The 16,957-nt window shown below is 46.2% G+C and overlaps 3 protein-coding genes across 4 annotated transcripts; all 3 read right to left on the bottom strand.

The window, feature by feature from the left end:
• Positions 1 to 632: 632 nt before the first annotated feature.
• On the bottom strand, positions 633 to 2,371 carry LOC133895747 (AT-hook motif nuclear-localized protein 20-like). Its single transcript, XM_062336248.1, has 2 exons — positions 2,185 to 2,371; positions 633 to 1,984 (listed from the first exon to the last, which is right to left on the bottom strand). The coding sequence occupies exon 2, from the start codon at positions 1,767 to 1,769 to the stop codon at positions 990 to 992; it is 780 nt and encodes a 259-aa protein (XP_062192232.1). The 5' UTR covers positions 1,770 to 1,984; positions 2,185 to 2,371; the 3' UTR covers positions 633 to 989.
• A 3,472-nt stretch (positions 2,372 to 5,843) lies between these two features.
• On the bottom strand, positions 5,844 to 8,743 carry LOC133894845 (bet1-like SNARE 1-1). 2 transcript variants are annotated; one of them, XM_062335022.1, is made up of 5 exons: positions 8,609 to 8,743; positions 7,072 to 7,201; positions 6,374 to 6,430; positions 6,243 to 6,302; positions 5,844 to 6,167 (listed from the first exon to the last, which is right to left on the bottom strand). In XM_062335022.1, exons 1-5 carry the CDS (start codon positions 8,623 to 8,625, stop codon positions 6,078 to 6,080), a joined length of 354 nt encoding a protein of 117 aa, XP_062191006.1. In that variant the 5' UTR covers positions 8,626 to 8,743; the 3' UTR covers positions 5,844 to 6,077. The 2 variants fall into 2 exon arrangements, with proteins under 2 accessions (XP_062191006.1, XP_062191005.1); XM_062335021.1 differs by having other exon boundaries at positions 7,054 to 7,201; positions 8,609 to 8,736.
• Positions 8,744 to 9,517: 774 nt separating this feature from the next.
• Positions 9,518 to 11,453, bottom strand: LOC133894844 (LOB domain-containing protein 29-like). Its single transcript, XM_062335020.1, has 2 exons — positions 11,146 to 11,453; positions 9,518 to 10,702 (listed from the first exon to the last, which is right to left on the bottom strand). Exons 1-2 carry the CDS (start codon positions 11,422 to 11,424, stop codon positions 10,337 to 10,339), a joined length of 645 nt encoding a protein of 214 aa, XP_062191004.1. The 5' UTR covers positions 11,425 to 11,453; the 3' UTR covers positions 9,518 to 10,336.
• Positions 11,454 to 16,957: the final 5,504 nt, after the last annotated feature.

The following is a 16,957-nucleotide window of genomic DNA, read 5'->3' on the forward strand; positions in this document are numbered from 1 at the left end:
TTAATAAACAAACTTTCGTTAAGTTATTGCCCTAATTTATCCCAAAGATCAAGCATTGCATTGCATTGTGTCCTGTCCTGCATGGCCGGCCGCGTGCATGCACTTGTTCATTCCATTATATTGCTCAATTGAAAATGATGTCTTCCAAAATGATCAGTCCTAGATGCTTCATCAGCAACTATTTACGCTTCCATTCCATGGTTTTACAAGAGATACTCTTTCTGATCGATCGAGTTTATTCAAACCAATTAGTTACCGGCTGCATATATTAAATATTATATGTAGCAAGATGTTTTCTCAACTAACTTTGGAACTAAAAGCATCTACTGTGCATTATAGCGTGATGATCTTTGGTCAGATAAGAAGGCATAATGTGGCATATCCTCTAGAAAAGAAATGCATGCGAGCCCTAAATATCGATCTTTTTGTTGTAACATATCAATACATGAAATCAGGTTCCATAAGAGGATACACACAAAATGCTGGGTATAATTAATTGGCTAGATGAAGCTCGTCTCCTTAGCAAAATTATTAAGCCTTAATTCACTCGAGGTTAGTTATCTTGGCATCATACCGCAATTAGATAAACAGTGTTATAATAACTTACGTTGGAGGTAACTAATAACAACGAATTGAAGCGAAACCTCACGTGCATAGAGATGAGGATCAAAGAGACATAATTAAGCATCCATCTATTTTTCATGCATATAATTAATTAAAGAAAACATCACAGTTCATCGATCTCGATGAACTGACATTTGGCACAGCCACATGCAGTACTAGCTAGTATACTTTACCTTCTTAGTAGATTATAAGAGCATGGCATGGCATGGCTGCCTTTTATTAATCAGCTCCGATTCTTGCATGCTCAAGCTCAATATATGCTTCACTTCCTCCGATTATTTTCTACATATATGAATTCAACCGTTGCCTTGCCGGCATGATGATCGTTCCCTTCTTCCATCCTACTCGATCGATCATGGATCCTCCTAGTACGGCGGCGGCCGTGCATGAGCCCATGCAAGCCCCTCGTGCCCGAGCTGCAGGCCCGCACCGGAGGCAGTGCCACCCCCCGGCATGAGGTTTGGCGGCACGCCGCCGAACATTGGCATCGCCAAGTGTTCGGCCATCCCGCCCATCAGTGGCGGCCCGCCGCCGGGGCCGGGAGGTATCTGCGCTTGCCCAGCCTCCTCCTCGGCCTCGTCCAGCGGCAGCCTCTCGTAGGTGGCGTTCGCGAACGTGGACGCGATCACCATGACCGGCCCCGCCGCGGTGAGCGTGCCGACCACGCTGCCGCCCACGACCTGCCCCTGCCCGCCTGCGAGGTACACGGTCAGCCCCGTGGAGCCTGGCGGGGCGGGGCCCGGGAGGAACGTGCCGGTGAGTGAGAGGATCTCGAAGCGGCCGCGGAGGGCCACCACGGCGCCGGGCGCGGCCGGCTGGCGGAGGGCGACGTCCGTGACGGTGCCCGCCCCGCTGAGCACGCAGACGCCGCGCTGCCTGCGGCGCGCGAAGTGGGCGATGGACTCGGCGACGTCGGCGCCGCCGGCCACCTCCATCACGTGGCTGCGCAGCGCGTTGGGGCTGTCCCGCGTCACGAAGATGGGCGGCTTCGGCTTGTTCTTGGAGCCCGGTGGCCGGCCGCGGGGGCGCCGGTTGCCAGTCACCACCGCGCCTTCTCGGGGCTCGCCGGTGCCGTTCTCGCGGTCGTCGCCACTCCCGCCGCTCGTCGGCTGGTCAGTGCCGTCGACCTTAGAAGAAGCCGCCATGTCTTGTTGTTGGTTCCTACCGAGGGATGGCTCCGGCAGGTCGAGCCGCCCCTCGTCCCACCACCTGCTCGCCAGCTTCTCTTCTAGCTAGCTAGGGTTTTTTAGCTTGTTGGCAGCGGTGGACTCAGCTCGATCTACCCCTTGATTATTCTTGGAGGCAATTGATCGATACATCAGCGGCTTACATGCGTGTCCCTGATCTCTCCGCTCGACGCCTTTTAATTTGCAGATGACAAATAAGAGAAGCTTCTTAGCTATCCGATCGACCTCCATGTCAAGATCGATCCAAGCATGTTTTGCTCAAAAGATCCGAGCAGCAAGTAGTACACGAGCTAGCACACTAGTGTTTGACGATTGGATGGAAGAATTAAGCAGCAAAGAGAAATTAAAGACTATATATTGAGAAACTTTGTACCATCATAGGGCGCTGCTGTCTTGAATAATCGAAGATCTGACCTCGAGAGGTGCAAAGAAATCAAAGGAGAGTTGCCACCCTCTCCTCGATCCTCTTGTAATTTTGCTTTTGCGGCTCCTTTTTCTTGTGGTTTGGTGTTTCCCTGTGCTATATATGGAGGAGAAGACTTATTGCAGCTGGTAGCTAGGGTGATGTAAGGGCTGGGGTGGATTATATTGTATTTCACTTGTTATATTATTACAAGTTGGTAGACATGGAATATGTATGTATGTGTACAAGCATGAAACACTATTTAAAAGAGAGGGAGCTAGGACAAGAAGACGAAGAAGACTTGAGCAGGACAAGAAGACGAAGAGCCTATGGACACCCTTGGAGGCTACACATGATTTTACCGTTGTAGCAACATGATTGGTGAACCCATGAGAAAAATACAACCTATCATGTGTTTGTATATACACATGGACCACAAATGTAGTTTCAACAATTGTTTTCTTAGCTCCAGCGCAACATTTAGTGCGTATGATACGCTAAGATCGCACTAGAGAAGACTTTTTACCTGTCCAACCATCTGCTGTCATATATACATCCGTATGCACATAGTTACATACCACCTAACTCGACTATAAAAATATACTTTTGCCTTATACTTTCGTGACCAAAGAGAGATGCAATTCCTGAGTCGTGCTTATCAGATCAGGTTTAAGGAAAAATCTTAATGTTGTCTCGGTGAAAATCTAAAGCAACCATTTAGGCCCTTGTTTGTTTTAGGTAGTGTGTAGGAGTCACTGATCTCTAGCTGCTTCAGAATGCTAAGAATAATTAAGATGTTTTGATGTGTTGTTGGTGAGGCATACTTTTTACCTGGCTCTAGGTAGGAATTAGGAGGTTAGTATGTTGGAGACCAGCGTTCCTTTGCTACCTGCATGCATGTGTCGCATGGGACCTAATTTCTCACAATTCAAAAGATCAAGTATCCCAGTGAGACATATATATATACGGAACGAGTCCATATACGGAAACATGTAAATCTCATATATACAAACATCTACAATACTATATGCATTTTTCACTTGCACCAGCAAATGTATCTCGGGATTAACACAAATTCATTTTTAAAATTCAAACTGCCACGCCCCCATCTTGTGATCATTGAAGAATATATATCCTTCCCATAAAACTTGAGGCACTTAATTTGGAGGGCAGAAAATGGTAGATATAGGTATGTTTGCAGGTGGTCTTGCATTTCTCTAACTCCTACTATATGCTAGATTTGTAGTGTTCTTTATCATGTAAAAGTAATATGGAAGATTTATCTCGCTTTTAAGTTCGGATCAGTTCAACGTTCCTTTTGTCACCTAAAGCCTAGCAGGATAAAAAGTAAATGCCACATATGTGAAATACATATGAGAAAAATTCAGAGACATATGCTTTGCATGTTCACCATTGATGAAACCTCAAAGTCCTCTAGATTATATTTCATTCAACTTGCTTAACAGCAGAAGGGAGAGGCTGTTTACTTGCATACACCCAAGCATTCATTACCGTCCAATCACTTCCGAGAATCTTAATTTCTTTAACTAAAGAGCTTTTTTAATCAACCTCGACGGCTAAACTGAATTAGTTCCAATTCTACTTGTGAACACAAAGGAAAATTAAAGGACAAATTTGTGTAACAGATCAGCTGAACAAATGTACGATTAATAGATTGTGCGAAGTAATCAAGAAAGGTCGTAAATATGTTTAATAGCTAAATAAATGTGTAAAGAGGGTGAGTTAATGGAAAATGCACTACCAAAATAGCTTACGGACGAGGTGGATTTGGATAAAACTTTGTTGGTGAGTTTAGAAGTATAGCTAGGTTGCGATACATGCATGGAGCACCCAACACCAAAAGGGAGGGGTGATAAGGTGATTAGTTTACTCAACTGTGGACGGCCCGTATAAAGGAGATGAAAGAGGAGTATCTTGGTTATCTTTAATGACAGCTGCTAATTAATATAAATAAATAAAAGGGCACAGATTCCAGTGGCTAGCTAATAATATAATGGTGGTGGTCCGGTCCAGTCCAGTCCTATTGGTGGCAAGCACACAACAAACAGTACAAGCCAAGCTCCATCATCAACTAATAAGTCTCTGTTTGACATGCTTCCGCTCTCAGCTTCATATCTAAAGTTTATAGGCTAAAATAAAATAGTGCAAGTCTTTATTTTAGTTTAAAATGAAAAGAATATAGCTTACTTAAACAACGCGGGTGTACCTTCGACTCTAGCTCCAAAAATTCTTAGAGCTAGAGCTCTACCAAACATGTCCTAATTCACGCTTCCTTTTCTTTGATCAGCTCCATCGGATTAAGAAGATAAATAAGTTCGGTTAGCATGACACGTCAAAAGAAACGTAATCTATCTACTCCCGTCCCGTGGATGCTCACTATTTGAGGTCTAACACACACTACAACTTGTGGAGTCATCATCTATCTATTACATATTCTTTCTGGCCAAGAACCAGCAGCCTCTCGAGCGCCCAGGTCACTGTAGCACAGTAGCCCCGCCATCTGATTAAGATCCAATGGGACCCGTGCGCCAGCGAATCATTGTACCCTTGTGCTTCTACGGTGCACCACGTGTGGCCCCTATCGATTGGTGGGTCGTGCCTTCCGTCCGGGCCCTAGCCCTCACCTTCTTATAGGAATTTAGTTGCCACATAGTTGTGTTCATGTTTTAAAATCATTTAAACGCATGTAGGACTTTCTATAGATAGGTTACCGTGTGGTTCATTCTCAGAACATGAGTCCTAGGTAGTATTTAGTCCTAAAAAGGATAGTATTTTAATTTGTCATTATGGATGTCGATCTCCTCCATCTTTATGAGCTGTTCGCCATCTTCCATCTTTAGTTTGTCATTACGGATTAATAGTGATTACTTAAAGGATGTTAGGCTTCTTATTTTTTAAAATTGACTTGCATAAAGTATAATAGTTTATCTATTTCTAAGATTCATGTGTAGGTGTATTTTGTCGTACGAAAATGCATGAAGCATCGTGAATATTGAGTGGTCAAATACAACGTTCTCATAGGCTTTATTTCCATTTTAAAGCTCCTCGCTTCTCAAAGAAATATTTCTATCACTCTTTGCTCGATATGTAGCGATGCCTTAACTGCCCAGCAATGCTAACAACCTGATATTACATGGGACCAATTCCCGATATGTGTAGATAGACTATACTTTGTTGAAAGATGTCACACAAGACTCTCATAAATGCCGTGTTTGCATCAAAATGATAATCCTGTCTGAATGTGTATGTATTGAAAAACCGAGAAAGTTTGAAGACCTGATCTCATTCTCCTTGATAATAGGTTTGCTCTGAGTAACAATGTTTTGATATTCAATTAAACCTCCATAGGCATAGCGTAGCACACCAATCTGCCTAGGTAATCTCATGCAGCCTGCACCTGGAGTCGTGAGGTAAAATAGGCGCATGCACAGCAACAGCGATCGTCGAGTCGCAATCCCAGTAAACGCAAAGCAACAAATCATCATCGTGCCGGATAGACAACCAGCTAAGTTCGATTCACTCACCACGACCAACTCACATTTGAAAAAAAAAAAAAACTCGCAACCACCATCAGACAGCACTGACAAGTTAATCCGAACTCCCAGCAAGGACACGAAAAAAAAATAACATCCATGTATCAGAAAAACTGTGTGAGATCACAACAGAACATCACCTCACAATCACCTATTTGAGACAGTACACCAATGCAGGAAAACTGTGAAATCCACCAGTGCCCTTTCTTCTTTTGACAATCGTCTACCAGTGCTCTGGTCATTAAGTGCAGAAAATTGCATCTTACAATCAGGCAATATACATCATCACATGCAAAACCAAACATGCTGCTACTTGGTAAGGTAATATATGAGCAAGAAGACGGCAATAAAGGATGCAACCATGGTAGCCATCTTGCGGCTAGATTTGGTCTCAAAAACCTGTCAATTAAGGTTGCTGTGAGAATAACACAACACTGGAAGGTGTAAGTCATGTGCAAATAAGGAAATCCTTACCATCTTGAACTTATCCACTGTTCCAGAAAGGAATCCTCTGGAAGCATCCATATCATTACCCTGAACCGCAAATTAATTTCTCAGAGTTCTGTTGACAAGAAAATTGTGTGTGGCAGGAAGGAGACTAGTACCATTCGGTCCAGCATACGGTTATGATTCTCCACTTCTTCATGTATATCACCAGTTAACTGAAGATACAACAGATTCAGACAAATCACAGTGAAGATCTAGCACATTCACAATATACTCGAAACTGAACAATGTACTACAGATTAGAACAACATCAATAAAATGTGTAAACACGAGGTAGTAGAACACACACAAAAATGCAGTTTTCTAAGATCTGCATGCATAAATCCCAGATGAGAACATGATATCTTACTGATGCAATTTCATGTACTAATATTAATTCCATGTCAATCTCCATGGCAGTAACACTGTAAACAAGCCATATACCAGCTGGGTGGTCTCGAAATCTGTACTAGTATATCTATAGGAAAATGCCAATTGCCAAACTAATTGCTTCAGCCAAGCTATAGAACTGATAAGTCATCATAAATATTTAGTAATTTGTTACCAATTGCCAATTCAGTCCAACATCTTTCTATCAGCTTGACAAAAGTTCCAATTTTACTTATGGATATAACATAAAATGATTTATTATCAACATCGAGTAAAACACTAAAACTTTTTCAAACATCTCCAATTGTTATCGTATGATAGAATGCGATCCATCAATCATACTCAACAATTTGTCCCTTTGCTCAATGTTGAATTGGTCTGCCAAATATATGAAGTACAGCATACATACTCTTTTGAGAATGCTGACCCTATCATGCAAACTGTCCATAGCTTGGTCATTCTCATGCTCATGAATTTCACGAGAAGAGTAAGCTGGAGCTCTTATCCCACCTTCTTCAATGCCATCGAATAAAGCAGCCCTGTGGCTGCGAAAGTCCCTGCAAAGAACAAAATGGATAAATAGGCATTATTACCATTTTGCTAACAACCAAAGTATTGGAATTATCTACTATTTTAGTCGGATCAGAAATTACTTCCAATGACCACATAAGTGATATAGAACAACGGAGTAGTTTTTCTTTACCGTATATGTCTCTTCTTTTCTCACTTTTGTATAAATACAATATTTTTATAGACTGCCTAATCCCATAATCTCATATCTTGTGGATCTTGTCGAATAACATGTAAGCAAACCTTTTCCTTTGATTGTTAATGGCAAAAGGGGATTTTTTGTGCAAAGCCATTATCGCGAAGCCCACTAACGAAATTAAGAGGAGGAGAAATCATATGGTAAATTGAGAAAAGAACGAAGAGCAAAAAATGCAAGTTACTCTAGAAAAAAAGTGGCATGCTGTATGCACTTGGCCACTTGCTAGTTGGTACTCTGTTGATTTGCTTGAAATAGATTTAGATCGTAATTTAATAGTCAAACTGAAGGAACACAAACGAAAATTTTCAGTAGGGAAGCTAAACAACCAGTAGACCACTGGCAATGACAGTCTGAATGAGTATGCATGTGCAATTAGTTGATATCACTGCAGACTTGAAAAATGACATATGTTGGGAAAGTTATGCGAAACTAACGAAAACAGTTATACACAATGACACTACTCAGCCAGATTCCTGAATATATGCATTCCAATCTAATAAAATAAAACAGCAGGAACACGCAAGCTAAACCAAGGGAGGGGACAAAACGGATGATTATCATATTCAACATAGCTGCCTATGCTCCGCCAGGAGCGGAAAAAAGGCAGCATTTATTTTTCAACTTGTTTAATGAAAAATGAGTCCTGCGGCCAAACTGTAGCGTGGAGAAGGAGCATACAAGGTGCACAAAGAAGACATGGATATGGCAATTTCGTAACACATTTCACTTAGATAAATTCAGCGCTAGCATTGGGCCTACAGCTGGGTAAAAAGCATTACCAATTCCAACACACCAGCCACTAGGCATGATATTGGGGAATTGTTCGGTGCCTCACAAGAACAATCAGATTGATTGGGAAGGCAGAAAGAGAAAAGGGAAGCACAAAAGGAAGTACTAAGCAGGTTGGGAATCGGATCCCGGGGAAGCAAGTGGAAAGGTATATTTGGCACCAAATGCTGAAGCAAACAGCATCGGGTACATACACAGATTAGCAGGGACAGAATTATTTGGCACCAAATACCGCATTCGCAGGCTCACAAAAATTATTACATCAATCACGCGCATCGCAGCCGAGTAAAATGCATAAGGGTTGGGAGGTTGGATTAGGCAGATCGCTAATAACAGCCGAGAGCTCAACGGACAAACAGACATATAGCATGGAGATTGCTATCTAGGGTTAGAGATCCGCACTCACCTCCTCAAGTTCTTCATCGGAACTCGGAAGCGAGCGAGAAGAAGCCGATGGAGCCTGCCTGCCTTGCTGGCCGGTGCAGGTGGTGGTGGGTGGGTGGTGAGATGAGATCCTTCCGCAGCAAGACGAAGGGTATCTGGTCAGTGGGCTCAGACGTAACCGATTTGGGCTGGTATGGGCTGGGCTGGGCTCGGTGGGCCCATCACTTGCGGGCGGCCCATTTCTATGCGGGACGAAGAAGAAGCTTTCTGAATTCTGAGCAGCCAATGCCAATCCATCCTTCCCTCCCTCCCTCCAGCGATCGACGGCGCCGGCGGCAATGCAAAGCAGCCTACACCCCCTAAGCCCAAAAGAGACTTGCGCCAGCCAACACCTTCGACCACAATGCTATCCTATGGTGCCGCATTTGCCGTACCGCCACTAACACACCGGCTAATGCCCAACACCTGCTCGATGATATGCTACAAAGCAATAGAACAGTGCGTCAATCTGTCGCACTTGCAGGCTTGGACTCTAAACTCTTGAGGGTTCCATGCGTTGCTTTCAAGGATGTACTGGCTGGGATCCGACGGACAAGGTGCGTTCTTTTAGTTTTAGTTCAGGATATTGGTTATCGCGTCACCTGAAGCTGCCTTTAGTGCCTTGGGCTTTACTCCCTTTATCGTGCCGTGCTTGATCTCGATTAGAAAAGAGCAAATGCTAATCCATAGCTGTGAATTTGCTCTTCCGAAAGGAGAGAGGAGTGTGTTCTCGGGGGAAGAAAAGGTGCGACAACATATGGCATATGAAATGAGTGCCAAAGTAATTTGTGCACTGTCGTTGTTATGGGCCCTTTTCTTCCTCATCCTCTGAAGAAGAGACTCAGAAGACCTAACTCCCAGCTCTTGATTTTGAACATCCAGTAACTAACTTGGATGACATATACGATTGTAAGGTGATAAAGGGTGTAAAGTCTAAACAGACTGGGGAAAGAAGACACATAGCTTTACTGCAGGATAATGTGATGAACGAGATCAACATGTAACCATGAATCTCGCTGATCATGCTAGCACAAGCATAGGGGGTGTTATAGCTTCAGTTGATGCCCTTGTTCAGAAAAAAAAAAAAACTTGAGTCCACCTTCAGTTGCCCATTATTTTGTTGGAGATAATGTGTTTGATTTTTGGTCCTCATAACAATACTTTATCGCTACCATTATTATCTTATGGAAAATGATAAGAAATGGCTGAAGATGCTTGGTTCCAGAGTCCAACAACGTTCAATTTAGTGGGTTTTACAAGCAGCAAACTTACTTTTCTTCATTTCAAGTGAATCTACCATCTGATTTCTACGTAACAAACCAAAATGCAGCACCTTTATCATCCATTTCCTTACATGTTGTATTTAGCTCGCAGTAAATGAGATTTTTAAATAAAAAAACCAACTCCATTTTTTTTCCAGGGGAATACAGTAGGGGAACCCCTACTGTAGAAATTTCTATTGTAAATGAATAGAGAACAAAGAAACTCCAATTTGATGCCTCTGCAGAACTTCAGCATTGCAGAAACTAGGAATACTAAACTATGATAATGCAGCTTGACAGTTTAGCTATTTTGAGAGAAGAATAGCTACATCATCACTCTGCTTGTTTTAGTAATTCAATGCCCATGCTATAAAACTTGATCCACATCTGTAAGTTATTTTAACCAAAACTGTTCCAGCCTGTAGAATAACTACGACATGCACATCTTGTCATGCCTGGTTGAGATAGGCAAAGGCTACTGACTGAAGGTCGTCCATGTCATGATACCCAGTCCCTTGCACGGTGCTAGAAGGATTTCTGTTTTTGTAGTCAGGCATGCATAAATCTGGTTCATAGCCTTCAGAATATCGAGTTGATGCAGAAGTGAAGCAGTCATTTGCAAAGTATAATTGGTTCTCACTCTTTACTGAAGAATTGCTTAGCATTGTTGGGTGGAAAAAGAGCTGCCCGTCTTGCATATAAGGTGTTAATCTTTCGCAGTTTTCTTTTTGAGGGTTTGAGGTTAAAGATCCATCTCCGTACCCTTGTGTTGCTTGAGCTTTGAAGGACTCCAGTTGTGCTTGCAGATTGACCACCTATGAAATGTCACAGGAAATACACAATGTCAGTCTTGATTTCCTTGAAGTGTATGCAGTGATCTAATTTGATAGAGAGCTTTTTAAAGAACTATGAAGACTATGCATTATCAAAGAAGCAAAGAAGAAGGCCCATAAGACAGCAAGATGTGTCTTTGATAACACATCACACTTTAATGTTTAGCTGCATCCATGAAATTATCGATTCATAATTGTTCTTCTTATGATACTTCCATACTTTTTCATGCGAGCTAGTTAAATTTTCTCCATGTGTTATTTCATTGTGAGACTTAGAATTTTCATTATTTGCCAAACAATATCACATTTTTATGAGGGTGCATCCAGAGTGAGTTTTCTCCCTTTCTCCAACAAATGTGAACCAAGCACCTCATGTTTGTAGAACTTTCTTTTTTGAAACGAGTAATAATGTAGAATCTGCTTACCTGCTGTTGCAGAGAAAAGATGTGCGCAACACAACCATATATGGGATCTTGAAGCCTGGCCTGTGCCTCGTATGACATGGTGACTGCAGCCTCACAGCGGTCACTTATAGGGAGATGCATTAGGAGCTTTGAGGCATTGCTCGCCCCAAAGACCTTATGGATAGCGGCGAAGTGTGCAGCCCCTTGCTCATGGCAGAAGTATGGGGCAAATACACACCCCTTCACACACTTCCTGCGTAGAAACTTGCACGCGCCACATGGTGAACCAAGGCCTGCCATCTTGGGTCTTCTTGTTGATGCTGATTTTGGTCTTATTATTACTCCTTGATGTTATGCTATGAATCATCAGGTCATCATTCTATCCTATTTATAGAAACTAACTAATACTGTGATCAGCTTGGTTTGTTGAATAATTAATTCTTCATGGTCTCCCTAGTGGACTACAAGTTTCATTATTTTAAGCATGGTTGTTCCACTCCTTTCATGTTCATTTCCAACTCTATATGCTCCTTCAGATTCCTTCCAAAGTGGTTAAATGACAGATGACATAACACTGAACTGAACATTTGTTATTGATTGTTATATGCATACGCAATTGTTAAACTTTACTCTTATGCAAGTTGTGTCTTAATCTTATCCCCTTTTGCTAGTTCAATGAGAAGGACATAAATTTCATAAATGAATGAACCAAAAGGCACAATATGCCAGATATTATGTTAAAAAAGAACGTGGCAAACAAAATTATTGATTTAGTTTGTGAGATATATCACATGATTTAATTAGATAATCACTTTCCATCAACTTTACGAGCCACCTATGTGACCAAACAGGTGGACCTCTAATGATGTTCGTTCTACTCTACTAGGCTGCCTACTCCCTAAACCTTACCACAAATGTTAGCTTCATGACCTTGGCATTGTTTTTTTTTCTTTCTTGGAACTATCATAGTACTAACATCAGTTACTTTATTTAGTATTTCTCTCATGGAGGCTACACGGCTGATTATGTAATTTGAGGTGCTTCTGTTATTCTTGATGTTTAATATTGGTGCAGTTCTTCCATCCGAATTTGTAGTACTTTGATATTGGCAAATTAAAACAATAATAATAAGCTTCCCCACACCCAGGATGCCACTTTCCGGATACTAATGGAAGTATATAAAGGAAAGGAAATAATAAGTAGTCACTACCTGCCACACCAGTGGCATGTATTTAGCCTTTACTATCATTATCTTCTTGCCAACTAAACTGTGCTTTAGGCCCAACAAAGTATAATTAATGATGCCTTTTCCCCTCTCCAATGCCAATCCTTTCTCTTAGCTGGTTCCAATTATCATTGTTAAACTACTGGTTATTCTAGTTGCCTATGTATTTCGCTTATAAATGAAAGTTTCTTTTCTTCCCTTATAAGAGAGCATTATAAATATGCTCTTTTTTTTTATTTTTTGGATCAATAGTCACGAAAATGACTTTACTATTTAACTCTTTCTCATCATTTGAAAGCTCAATGTACAGCTCATAAATCACCTTTAATGATGGTTGATTTGACACATACTCCCTTCGTTCAGAAATAGTAGGCGTATTTTTTTTTTTTGAAAAAGTCAAACTTTGTGTACTTTGACTAACATTTAATCAAATTATATGAATATCTAGTTGTCGGTGTATTTAGAACCAGGGGTCCCTAAGTCCCGAGGCCAGGCCGGCCATCCACCACATATCACCACCCTGCAAGGTAGGTAGAAGCTAAGTCCCGGGAGAAGGTGCTCGGGGCCGCCGCTTCTGGTTCCCGAGCAACCTAGTTCCCCGATGATCCGCAGAGCCCAAATACCAAGAAGGAAGTGCTCGGGAGAGAGTGCTCGGGGCTGCACGTGGCAGCTCCCGAGGACTCGGTGCCCCGAAGGTCCCATCAAAGTGCTCGGGAGAGAGTGCTCGGGGCTGCACGTGGCAGCCCCCGAGGACTCGGTGCCCCAAAGGTCCCACCGAAGTGCTCGGGAGAGAGTGCTCGGGGCTGCACGTGGCAGCCCTCGAGGACTCGGTGCCCCGAAGGTCCCACCGAAGTGCTCGGGAGAGAGTGCTCGGGGCTGCACGTGGCAGCCCCCGAGGACTCGGTGCCCCGAAGGTCCCACCGAAGTGCTCGGGAGAGAGTGCTCGGGGCTGCACGTAGCAGCCCCCGAGGACTCGGTGCCCCGAAGGTCCCACCGAAGTGCTCGGGAGAGAGTGCTCGGGGCTGCACGTGGCAGCCCCCGAGGACTCGGTTCCCCGAAGGTTCGCGCAAGATCATTCAACGACCCAAAGGATCCCGTCGTCAGGGTGTCATCCAGTCAAAGGCCCAATGCCGCATTTAATAGGCACGCGCGGTCTGACATCCTGACATCCTGATATTCTCAACTGCCCATGCCCCAGTGTCAGACCCTGCCATACACTGGCAGGGGGGCGTGGGTCCATTAAATGCACGGGTCCCGTTCCGTTTCATCCAGGTGCCTCGGGATAACGTTGCCAAAATCGAAGCGCTCGGCCTGCCACCCTGCCCTGGCAGAAGAACAAGACAGGGTGGGCGCACCGGGCACCTCTGAGGCTGCCCGGTGGGCCCCTTTCATGGCGCCCCGAGGCTCCCGCAGCGGCTGGTGGTCGAATGCGTGCCGCATCTCTCCACCGCCCCTGTCACTTCGCCAAGATGAAATGATTACGCCTTTCTCCGTGGCACCTTGGCATTCACGTCCCCTCTTTCCCATTCAGGATATGTTGAGGTCGGCGCGCCTATAAAAGGAAAGGATGGAGAACACTAAAGAAGGGAGGAGAGAGCAAGAGCCCCCGACCACAAGACGACCAAGAGACCAGACAACCAACAATCTCTAACGAACCAGGCCAAAGATAGATCGACAGACACTCGAACCAGCTCAAGTTAAGCTAGAACAGAAGAGCCTCAAGCTCTTTGTAAACAGTTCTCCCCTTAGAACCAGATATCTCCTTGAAGAATCCCCTTCAAGGATAAATATAGCGCTCATACAGGAGTAGGGTGTTACGCCTCCGTGCGGCCCGAACCTGTCTAAAACCCGGCGTACCCACTTTTCCTTGCATTAGGGTGATCGTCTCCCACCAGCCATCGCATTTATTTCCGTTCCCGATTATTTCCCACACAAGCTTTTCCAGGATCATCCCCCCGGCCGAATCTCTAAAAAGGGGTCTCTCGGGATCCCTGCGACAGGAGTTCACTCTCCGACAGCTGGCGCGCCAGGTAGGGGGGAATATCCCTGGATTGTTTGTTTCACTTTTTTCTCCACAGGAAAAGATGGCCGGTGGGCACCGTCTCCAGCGTTCCGGCTCCACTTCCAGTAACGGAACGCTGCCCCACGAAGAAAGCCCCGTCGCTGCTGCGTACCCGCGGCAGCCGCCATCCACGCGTGCGGTTTTTCCCGCCCAAGGGGATCAAGGCGATGGGCCCATCAGCGCCGCCGCCGCTGCCGACGTACTTTCCGACCCCCAGCAGGTGGTCGGGACCCCGGCCGCCAGGTCTGCCTCTGGACCACGTCGGGTGCCGCCTCGGCGCAGGCTCGCTTTCAGTGAGGCCAGCCCAGGGAGCGCGTTGCTTGCCCGAGCAGTATGAAGGCCGGGGGCTTCTCCCTGCCCGAGCAGTATGAAGGCTTCGCCCCGTGGGGTAAGTCGCTGTCACCCAACCTTGTAAATATTGCACATTAAGTTTTTCAATAAGCAATCGCTATGTCAAAATACTTTTTCTGGATTCCGTATGTTTAATCTGTCTGGTGAGGAGCTCGGTTGTGCGAGAAAAAGTTCGCTCTCTCTTTTTTTTCCCCGCTGACAAAAGAATCCCGATCGGTATGCATGCGAGCAGTCGCCGCTGACTTACGTCCGCCATGGTAGGCTGTGGTGTTCGGTGTCATGACAGGCTCCCGGGCACTACCGAGTTTCGGGGTGCTCCAGGTAATCCCATCGCTCGAGCTGCTCGAGTAGTCCGGAGCTCGGGCCCCCGGAGCGGGCTGTCGGTGCTCGGTCTGGTCTGTCATACCCGGGCGCCACCAAACCATAGGACCTCTGGGTTATGCCTCTGCCCGCTCTTGTCCGCCGGTTTGGGTGTTCGAGAGGTCTCGGGTCGAAAACGAGAGCAGTCTATAACAAGTACCGCACTGGCAGAGCGCACCAGACAAAGAAATCCTATTTTTTCTCTTAAGTCACAGGCTGGCGATCGTAAGCAGCTCGGCCGCGAGGGCTTTAATGCCCCGGCCTTTGGTCGGCCCCAAGGGTCCTCGGGTGGTCCTACCACTTAGGCTCGGGTGGTCGAGATCACCCGACACTAGGAGCCTCGTATGCCTCTGGGCACTCGGGCACTCCGTTGAAAGAATCGAGTCCCCGGGCACCCGAGCTCGGAAGCACATCCCTCCTGGATCGATGAGCTGGAAGGCCGACAGCTGTCCGGTGAGTGGTTATATTCAGACAAGTCTGCTTTAAGTAAATTTATGTCCTCGAGTCACTCTCGGGGGCTCTCGCGGTTTAATCTGTTCGGCGAGGTGGCCTCCTCGCACGCAAAACCCTGCCGCGTGACTATTTTTTCCCAGAACGACAGAACGGTTTGCAGAAAAGAGTAGCGTGCTCGCGATAACGTCTGACCGAAGCCCTTCGTGGTGGTCGTGGTGTTCGGTCCGCTTTTAAGGACCCCGAGCACTACCGAGTCCTCGGGTGCCCTGGGTAATCCTATCGCTCGAGCTACTCGGGTAGTCCGGAGCTCAGGTCTCGGGGGCGGGCTGTCAGTGCTCGGCCTGGCCCGTTTAAAGCCCGGGCACCACCGGACCGCGAGGACTCTTGGTCACATTCTCGCCCGCACGCGTCTCCCTTCTACTAACTGAGTGGTCGCAAAGTGAAAAAGTGTTCATCAGGCACGGCGTGTTCCGCGCGGGATCAATCCATCTCCCGGACAAGGAAGTCTCTGTTTTTGTTCTTAACTTAGGCAATACGGATTCGTGAGAGCTTGAAGGCCGACTGTGCCAGTAACAGCGATCAAAGACAACTTCATCCTCGGGGACGGGAAGGTCGGGAACGGCCCGACTGAGTACTCCCCGGGACTTCGAAGTAAAACATCGGAAGAAGCATCGAACACATAGAGAAACTGGAGTTGCGAGCCCAGGGAAAAACAGCCATTTAATATTCACAGGATACTCCCAAGGCATTTTCTAAGGGTTCACTCCTACATCTACAAACAAAAGGAAAGAGGCTACAAAAGATCTAGTCGGCGGCAGAAGCGTCGGCTGAATCCTCTGAGTCATCCCCGGGGGCTGGCGGCGGCGGCACCTCTCGCCTGAAGCCGGCCGCCACCTCAGCGGCGGTGCTCCGGACCGCTGCCCGGGCGACCTCCCCCTCAGCCTCGACCACTCCCTCCCGCGCCGGCTCCAGTGGGAAGTTCGGGTCCCTGCTTCGGTAGCAGGCCAGGACGTGCTCGGCCACGGCACGTGCCAAGCCACGTCCCTCCCGGGCAGCAAGTTCCTGGACTGCCCAGGGCAGGGTCTCGAGGCGCTCGCAGACCTGCTGCAGCCCCAACACTTGTCGTGCGGGGCCGTCGCCCTTCTTGTCGTCGACAAGCCGTCCAAGACCACCCTTCTCCACGGCCCGTCGCATCCGCCGGAGTATGTCCTCCAGCATATGCTCGAGGTTGACCCGCGAGACAAAGGCAGTCTCGATTTTCTCCTTGGCGGCCCGCAGCTGTGCCTCGAGTCCCTGGTCCCCGGCCGGACCGGGAGCACCGCCAGCCGCGGTGGGGACGGCAGCCTGCTTCGTCTTGGCCACCATCTCGGACAAAGCGCGTT

Source organism: Phragmites australis, chromosome 16 (genome assembly GCF_958298935.1).
Source record: "Phragmites australis chromosome 16, lpPhrAust1.1, whole genome shotgun sequence".
Lineage (NCBI taxonomy): Eukaryota > Viridiplantae > Streptophyta > Magnoliopsida > Poales > Poaceae > Phragmites > Phragmites australis.

Coding starts and splice junctions, on each gene's coding strand:
- LOC133895747 (XM_062336248.1), bottom strand. CDS start 1,769: ATGGCGGCTTCTTCTAAGGTCGACGGCACTGACCAGCCGACGAGCGGC.
- LOC133894845 (XM_062335021.1), bottom strand. Junction 6,303..6,373: donor ACCGTATGCTGGACCGAATG/GTACTAGTCTCC, acceptor TTTGCGGTTCAG/GGTAATGATATGGATGCTTC. Junction 6,168..6,242: donor CAGTGGATAAGTTCAAGATG/GTAAGGATTTCC, acceptor CTTAATTGACAG/GTTTTTGAGACCAAATCTAG.
- LOC133894844 (XM_062335020.1), bottom strand. CDS start 11,424: ATGGCAGGCCTTGGTTCACCATGTGGCGCGTGCAAGTTTCTACGCAGG. Junction 10,703..11,145: donor TCTTTTCTCTGCAACAGCAG/GTAAGCAGATTC, acceptor GACATTTCATAG/GTGGTCAATCTGCAAGCACA.